At 33.9% G+C, this 9378-nt stretch overlaps 1 protein-coding gene across 1 annotated transcript; it reads right to left on the bottom strand.

The window, feature by feature from the left end:
• Nucleotides 1-8095: 8095 nt before the first annotated feature.
• Nucleotides 8096-9085, bottom strand: LOC128132922 (uncharacterized). The gene has a single exon (XM_052769929.1). The coding sequence runs from the start codon at nucleotides 9083-9085 to the stop codon at nucleotides 8096-8098; it is 990 nt and encodes a 329-aa protein (XP_052625889.1).
• Between the last annotated feature and the right edge of the window lie 293 nt (nucleotides 9086-9378).

Genomic DNA, 9378 nt, shown 5'->3' with positions numbered 1-9378 from the left:
GACATATCGACAGAAAATACCATTTTATCAGAGATCGGGTAGAAGAGGGACTCCTCGTTGTGAAGAGGGTATCATCAGAAGAAAACCCAGCAGATCCCCTTAAGAAGGGACTGAGTAGGGTCAAACACTTGCAGCACGCTAGGAGCATTGGACTGAAGAATGATATAAGTTTGGATTAGATAGGAAACATGTAATAGATAGTTTGTACTTGACATTTGATGAATAAATAAAATAGTGTTATTTATGAGTAAAGCTACTATCTTATGTTGGTTATTTATCTATTGTTTCAATATTGCATGTTTTGACTTCCTGAATGATAGGATTATTCAAACAGTCCACAGTCGGTCATATTTTAGAAGTAGATATGAATGAAGACTGTCATGAATTTTTTGTAGATTGTCTAAAAGGTTTTGGGCACAACAAAGGTTTGCTGCAAAGTTCATGAGTGCTTATGAATATGATTTGAGCATTGGAATAAACCCGCATTTGCTGGTATCACTTCGTGGTGTTTTACCTTAAGTGATCGCAAAGCGATAATATCATATAGTCTTAAAACTTAGAGATATGGTTGTTGTTTACTGGTTGGTTATGCATTGATGATGTGTAAACGCATCAGTAACTTGATGTTATAAAACACATTGTTGTGCATGATTCAATTTGTGAATAATAGATGCATATGAGTCGAAGTTAATCTATTACTTTTATTCCATGAAAATAAGAGTGATACCTTGGCCACTTGATGATTTGGTTTGACTTATGTGCCGGGCCCGGTCAGAATGAAGTTGATGTGTTCAACTAAATTCTATGTTAAAAAAATCGGAAATCGAGGAACAAATGTTGGACAATAAGCATTGTCAGCATGATATCTAGAACGGAGGATTATACAATCCCTTATCTGAAGGACAAGTTGATGACAGTTGACAGTGAAGTATAAGAGCTACGATTGCTAATCGGATTCTGAAGTCATATGTGAGATATAGTTACTAGACTTATCCAAGTGGGAGACTGTTGGAATAGTGTCTAAGCTCGTAACTATATTTGGTATGTACTTGACCCAGTTGTGCATGATCCTTTTGGGTTGCCTTCTCCAAAGCAACTTGACAAGGTAATTTAAGGAGAAAGAGAGAATATTATGGTTTATTAATATATTATAAGAATAATATATTAAAGGAGAAATCATATTTATTTAATTAGTATTAGTCATAAATTAATTAGGAATTAATTTGGTGACTAAAAGAGATTAATTAAATAAAGGGGTATAAACTGTTAAATGTATGATAGTTGAGTTTTGGGTTAAGGAAACCTAATGGAATTAAGGGGGAATGAAGTTATGATGGGGATCCATCATATTTTCGTCCAAGGCCTTATTCCAGAAGGTTCCTTGGGCTGCTTGGTGGCTAAGCTGTCCATTAGGGTTTAGACTGAAACCCTAGTAGCCTGCAAGTATAAATAAGACCCCTAGGCTATGGAAATCGGCTACACTACATTCCAAAGGAACCCTAGGGCTAATTTCTAGCACCTTTCACCCTCTCTCATATTGCCTTCTTGCTTGTGGGGTTTGTGAACCATTAGAGGAGTTACAATTGTGACTCTAAGCTCAAGATCAAGAAGATTACAAGGATTCAAGCTACTTGAAAGAGGTAAACCACTTAGATCTGTTTTCTTTATGATAATTTCGAATTATATATGATAGATCTAGGTTTGTAAGTCTTGGAATCAAAGCATGTACAATAGAGAAACCTAGATCCAAGCATTAGGGTTTGTATGAGCACATAGGATTGTTCTTATGCATAAAACCCATTAGGAAGACCATGGTTAGATTCAGACATCTACAAAACGGGAGAAAAATCAAGTTAGTTGATTGATCGAGCCCTTAACAAATCACACAAATGAGATATTAAGGTTAGGATCCAACACAATACTCCACAACTTGGGAGAGGGATGTCGTAACCCAAATTGCATAACATTTGAAGGTAAGTGAATGACGATTCACTAATTTTCCATCATGAAAGACTAAAAAAATTAAGTTTTAAATGTATTGAAAACTCCTATATCCTTTAAGATTCATTGAACTTTTCAATGGCATGTTTAAATCTCGATATGCCCCTCAATTTGTGACTGGGATGCCGAGGATCACAAAACAGGATGTGAATAACCATGCAAACTTACATGTTGCCCCCAATGTTACAGTCACTTATTCGATGTGCCGATTAACCACACACACTCCACCAAACTATGACAAACATCGAGTCACCCTTTGCTACCTTTGCTTAGAACCATTTAGTGTGCCGGTTAACCACACACGCTCCACTAACGTCTTCGCAAGGGTACAAAGTGTAATTTCATGGAATTGCATCAAATTCACTTTTGTCTAAAGTAACTAAGATTGGGAATTTTGTAAAAACATTTAGTTACTTTATACTTCATTATACTTTTAATGGAAAGGGTTTGCCCTATCCTACCCGTTCGGCTAACGACCCACCACCAATCAAGGACGCGGTGGGTGAGAATGGACACCCATTAAACGGTCATTTTATAGGCCATAACCTTATACCCCCCTTATAGATCGGCTTCGTGAGTGAGGCCTACTAACGGTAAGACTAGCAGTTTAAGTTATACATATATAATATTATACCTTTAATGTTATATATAGTATAAGGGTGTATTTTACACTTTTAAAATACTAGGTGGTCTAATTTAATAAATTACACTTTTAATTTAATTTAATGTAAACCATATCACTATGGATTTATTAACTCTCTTTTAATTATACACTTAATTAACTTTAATAAAACCATAATGGTGCAATTTGAACCTTTTTCAAAAATTAGGGTTTTAGAATTTAACAATTTAAAATTAAACTTTTAATCAAACAATCTTAAATTCCAAAACTTGAGGGCAAGTCTTGAAACATTTCAAAACATTAGGGTTTAGAATTTAAATATTTCAAAATTAAACTTTTAATCTAAAATTTAAATTCCAAAACTTGAGGGCAAGTTTTGAAACTTTTCAAAACTATTAGATCAAAATACAAATAAGGCAATTAAACAATTAATTGGTGATTATCTAATTATGAACTAATTCAATTTCATGCAAAATAATGATCAAATAATCCAAAAAATTAACATTTATCATATAAGGAAGTAATTTGAAATTATCTTTTATTTTGGTAAAGATAATCATCCAATATCAATAAAATTCGTAATTTATCAATAAAAAATGATTTGGCAATTATCCCACAGCAAAATAGGCATGAAATCTCGAGAATCCCTCTTTCTGACAGCATGACTTGCCGAGTTCCCATAGGGACTCGCCGAGTTCATCCTACTCGACGAGTTTGTCAGTCAGAGGAGCAAAAAATCGATTTTCTAAGCATGAATGAAACACAAAGAATCAATACAATAGAAACCAATCAAGGCTCTGATACCACTGATGGGTTTTGGCCATAAGAACATGAACTTCCTCCTTAGAGCCATTGGATGATTTCTAATGGGTTTCCCCATAGAATTCGTCCACTCCTCTAATATGGAGTCCATTAGCCCAATATTCAACTATCAAACAATTGATAGTTCTAGCCCCTTAAGTTTAATTAATCTTTCTTAGCCACAAAATTAATTCTTAATTAATTATTAACTAATATTAATTAAACAATATGATTTCTCCTTTAATATATTATTCTCATAATATATTAATAAATCACAATTAATCCTCTCTCTCCATAATGCATCCTATCAAGTTGCTTTGGTGAAGGCAACCCAAAAGGACCATGCACCATCGGGTCAAGTACATACCAAAATAGTTATGGACTTAGAAACTAATCCAACAATACGGGTCATTGGTCAACATGATAGTTGCTTATGGTGTCCATGGATGACATACGTGTCATTGGTCGACATGGTAGTTGTTTATGGTGTCCAAGGATGACATATGGGTCATTGGTCAACATGGTAATTGCTTATGGTCTCCATGGATGATATAGTTACTCTTTTACCCTAAACATGTAATTAGACTTATGGGTTAAATTTTTTGTTTTTTACCCAAAACAACAGTCTGTTTAAGGCTTGATTTTTCCCTCTTAAATCCAACCAAACCAGGTTATGAAACCATGATCATGAAGTCCAGGTCAATACCTTTTTAGGGACTACTTACACACATTCATACGATGTTTCCACAATTTATGATGAATTTTACAAAACTATATCTCATAGCAGCTCATTTTAGACCAGTCTGGAAAAATGGTCAGTTTCTCCTTAGTTAGGGTCCATATCTGGGGTGGAAAAAAATTAGGGACAAATTAGATTCAATTTGTAAGCTTTAGGAGCTTACGGATCCTAATTCTGACTCCTAGTGTTTTTTCTAGATCTTTTACAAAACATGGACATAATAGGCATTTTACATAATTTCACTGCAATGTTCTTTTTAGGTTAATTCAACCTCTTAATTCATTAAGTCATTATGAAAATGACCCAAAGTTGGAAATTATAGACTTAACATATTCTACAACATATTTAGGTAAAGAGACAACTAGAATTCCATTCCCCTTCTCAAAATATGATGCTAAAAGAAAATCACAAAGTGTATTGCCATTTTGATAACCTAATTAGGGTTAGGTTTTCCTCCAATTCGTGAACTTGCAAACGGGAATCAACACCAACCATCTCCACCCTAGGAAGGAGGCTATAATTGGTTATAAATGCCAAAGGTGGTGTTCTCGATTAGAGTAGCAAAAACAAACAAGATAAGATAAAGGAATCCAATAATATACCCTTAGTTGATCCTCTAGCCAAAACTTCCTCCAATTTTGATCTCTTCAGCCCTTCTTCCTACTTGAATCGCCACTCCACACCTGCTGCTCCTCCTTCTCGAACACCAGAAAACCCTCACTCTCAATTTCTCAGATTTTAGGGCACCAAAAAACCCTCACTCTCACTTTCTCAACTTTTAGGGCATGACACACACACTTCACACTAAATCAGGGTTTGGGCTAAGGATGATCTAGTAATTCCTAGGAATGGCCGAATATGAAGGATTGACCTGAAAATAAATAGAATCCCATCACTTTGGAGGGCCAAATGCAAGAATTTCGAAATTGGCAATATTAGTCCCTCAAATTCCCAAAAAGGACACTTTTGGCCCAAAAGGCAAAAAGTTTGGCAAAAAAGAACTCTTTAGATTTATCTTAATTAATTATCTTTGACTAATATTTTTTATATTACTTATATTATTATTTTTTATTTGAATTTATACATATCATTCTTTTATTAAATAATTAAACGGAAAACACGGCGTTACAAGTGGTTAGTGTTGGTTTATCTTAAAGATTTTAAATAGAAAGCTTAAACTTACGTTGGTAACGTATAATTAAGTTTTCACTTGTTTATTGTCAAATTAGGCAGATTATCAAATTAGAGGAACGCATGCATGTTGTGCATGTTAAAATAATGTAGTTATTTACATTAACTATGAAAGTAGTGTTCCTTCGAGAAGTTAACTCGGTTGAGTCAACCGTCTTTTTTTTTTTTTTTTTAATTTTCTTGATTATCTAATATAGTGAAATTCGTGTTCTAAATTTATTTGTTTGTTTTTTATTTCTGGTGAGTGATACTAATATTATGATTGTGAAGCAGGTAACTGAGTCAACTTTTTTTTCTTTAAAGTCAATGTATTATTGTAATTTGTGAAGCAAAGAAACAATTTTCTGATTTCTCTAAATCCTTCTTTATAAAGTTTTTCTACTTTTCTTATTCTCGAGATAATTTCTAGTTAGCAGTTTCAGTTGTTGAGGAGCTTAGGATTATAAACAATGTTTAATCTTATTTTCAGCTTCATTTTCTCATTGCAAATAGTTAACCAACTAACGGTTTGGTCTTCCATTGGACACGAAAATCACATTAATTTTCCCGAATATGATCATTTACAAGCAGGTTATAAATGGAAGGTTTATTTCAATATAATTGTCAACATGGTATGTGTTGAACGAGAGAATTATGTTGAACGAGAGAATTAGTAAAGAATTCTGTTTTCAATTAATAATTACAATGAAAACAACTTTTCTGTATATACATTACAGATCTAACCGACTTATCTACCAGCTAACTAATCTGAATATATTTACAAACTAGTCCCTCAACTATGATAAGCTATACAAAAGAAACAAAATTATGTACATTAATTCCAACAGCCCCCCTCAAGTTGGGAGTTGTGAAACAAAACCCAACTTGCCAATAGCTTCTGCATGATCTTTACTTCCCAAGGCTTTTGTTAACACATCAGCTGGCTGTATTTTGGTGGGGATATGTGATAAAGAAATAAGACCTTCAAGAACTTTTTCTCGGACAAAATGACAATCAATGTCAATATGTTTTGTCCTTTCGTGAAATACAGGATTCTTTGCTATATATATAGCAGCCAAATTATCACATTTAAGAGGAATGGGTGTAATATCTGGAATCTCAAACTCAGCAAGCAATCTATTGAGCCATGTTAATTCAGAACAAATTCTTCTCATTGATCTGTATTCTGCCTCAGCGGATGACAAAGAGATAGTAGATTGCTTCTTTGATTTCCACGAAATAGGAGTTCCTCCCAAGGTGATAAAAAAACCACTAACAGATTTCCTTGTATGAGGACAAGCTGCCCAATCACTATCACAAAAAGCTTCAAGCTTGAAATTATTTGTGTTGTTGAATAATAAGCATTGAGAGATAGTTCCATGGAGATATTGTAATACATGTGTGGCAGCATTCATGTGAGTTTGTGTAGGTTGACTATTGAATTGACTCAAAAATTGAGTAGTGAAAGCAATATCGGGTCTAGTATGAACAAGGAAATTGAGTTTGCCAATTAATTGCCTGTATGAAGTCGGATCTTGTAAGAAATCGGATGAAGAATGAAGATCTTTGATTTTGGTGGGAAGAGGTGATTTCACATTAGAAGCTTCTTGAATACCATACTGTTCTAATAGATCTTTGAGAAATTTATGCTGATGAACAATCATTCCATCAGGGACTGTATTGAATTCAAGGCCTAAAAAGTAATTGATTTGACCAAGATCTTTGATTTGAAATGTTGTGTGAAGAAAGTGTTTGAGATCTGAAATTTCGGATTGATTATTGCCAGTCACCAAGACATCATCGACATAAACAGCAACAAGAATAAAAGAATCTGCAGCCTTCTTTTTGAATAGTGAGTAATCATTTGTTGATCTTTTAAATCCTTTTTGAATAAGAGCAGATGACAATTTATCATACCACTGTCTAGAAGCTTGTTTGAGACCATATAAAGACTTCTTCAACCTACACACATGATTTTTATTTGAAGTTTGCATACCAGGAGGTAATCTCATAAACACTTCCTCATGAAGATCACCATGCAAGAAGGCATTGTTAACATCAAATTGATGAATTGGCCACCTTTTCTTGACAGCTAAAGCAACTAAACATCTTACTGTATTGAACTTGACCACTGGAGAAAAGGTTTCGTGATAATCTACACCTTCTTGTTGAGTAAAACCCTTTGCTACAAGACGAGCCTTATACCTTTCCACAGATCCATCAGCTTTATATTTAACCTTGTAGACCCACTTACAAGCTATAGGTTTCTTTCCTTTTGGTAAAGAAACAATTTCCCAAGTCTGATTGGCTTCTAAAGCTTCAAATTCTTTCTTCATTGCTTCTTGCCATAATGGATCATTTTTGGCTTGAGAATAAAATGAAGGTTCAGTGATTTTGGTATTTGTATGAAAGGTAAATGAAGATACATGATTGGATGAATGAAAGTGTTTGATATCAGGTGAATGAATAAAGAAGTTTGTAATTGTGTGATAACAAGAATCGGGGGCATTTTGGTCATTTGTAACATTATAACAAATGTAATCTTGTAAATGAACAGGAGGATGATGAATTCGTGATGTTCTTCTTGGTTGAATTGAATCAACCACATTAGGAGCTTGAATATCTTCTGATTGAGTTGATTGATCGGGGGTAATATTGTCATTTTGATGAGAAAAAGTTCTTGAAGGTCTTATTTCTTTATCACATATCCCCACCAAAATACAGCCAGCTGATGTGTTAACAAAAGCCTTGGGAAGTAAAGATCATGCAGAAGCTATTGGCAAGTTGGGTTTTGTTTCACAACTCCCAACTTGAGGGGGGCTGTTAGAATTGTCAATAACATTCTGAACAGTAGAATCTTGTCTCTTAGATTTGGTAAATTTAAAATCGGATGGAAAGCCATTGATCCTGTAGCATGTTGCTTTGACATGACCAGATTTCTTGCAATGAGTGCACTGCAAATTCTTCTTATTGAAAGAATTGTTTGAATTTGAAGTTTGATGATTAACATTCATTGCCATTGAATCAGCAATTATGTTAGGGATTGAATTGATATCACGTTGTCTCTCTTCATGAATTAACAAAGAATGTACCGTAGCAATGCTAGGAAGAGGATTCATCATCAAGATCTGACCACGAGTTGACTTATAAGATTCGTTTAATCCCATAAGTAATTGAATAAGTCTTTGTTCTTCAATATACTTCTTGATCTTGGCTGTAGAACCACATGTGCAAGCCGGAACTTCTTGAATCATGTTCAACTCATCCCATATCTTCTTCATTTTTGTAAAATATGATGAAAAATCTTCAGATCCTTGAGTAGTTGAGAACAGCTTCTTCTGAATTTGATAGACCAACGCACCATTTGCTTGTTGATAACGCTGATTGATTTCATTCCAAATATCACAAGCAGTTTGTAAAAACAAAACGCTTTCAGCAATGTCTTTTGAGAGAGAATTCAACAACCAGCTGATAACCATAGAGTTGACTCGATTCCAGGTTTCAAATTGATTTGAATTCTCATCTGGTTTTTGAATAGTTCCATCGACAAAACCAATCTTATTTTTAGCAGATAAAGCTAGAGTCATGGATCTTTTCCATGAGGCAAAACCAGTTCCATCAAAAACTTTTGAAACTAAAATAGTGCTCGGATTATCAGATGAAGCTAAAAACAGAGGATTAGAAACTTCAATGATAGATGAAGAAGATGATTGAGAATTCGAAGAAATCGGATCACTTCTATTTTCAGACATGATTGAAGCAATCAAAACGAGAAACAAAAATGAAGAAGAATCATGAATTGATGAAAATCAAATAGAATGCAAAAAAAAAAAAATCAAGATCACGAACCGCTCTGATACCATGTTGAACGAGAGAATTATGTTGAACGAGAGAATTAGTAAAGAATTCTGTTTTCAATTAATAATTACAATGAAAACAACTTTTCTGTATATACATTACAGATCTAACCGACTTATCTACCAGCTAACTAATCTGAATATATTTACAAACTAGTCCCTCAACTATGATAAGCTATACAAAAGAA

The sequence above is a fragment of the Lactuca sativa genome, chromosome 3 (genome assembly GCF_002870075.4).
Source record: "Lactuca sativa cultivar Salinas chromosome 3, Lsat_Salinas_v11, whole genome shotgun sequence".
NCBI classification, from domain to species: Eukaryota; Viridiplantae; Streptophyta; class Magnoliopsida; order Asterales; family Asteraceae; genus Lactuca; species Lactuca sativa.
The sequence above is the reverse complement of the archived record's forward strand: the minus strand, read 5'-3'. Positions and strand labels throughout refer to the sequence as shown.

Bases quoted from the DNA above. Each gene is read 5' to 3' on its own strand.
- LOC128132922 (XM_052769929.1), bottom strand. From the start codon at position 9,085: ATGTCTGAAAATAGAAGTGATCCGATTTCTTCGAATTCTCAATCATCT.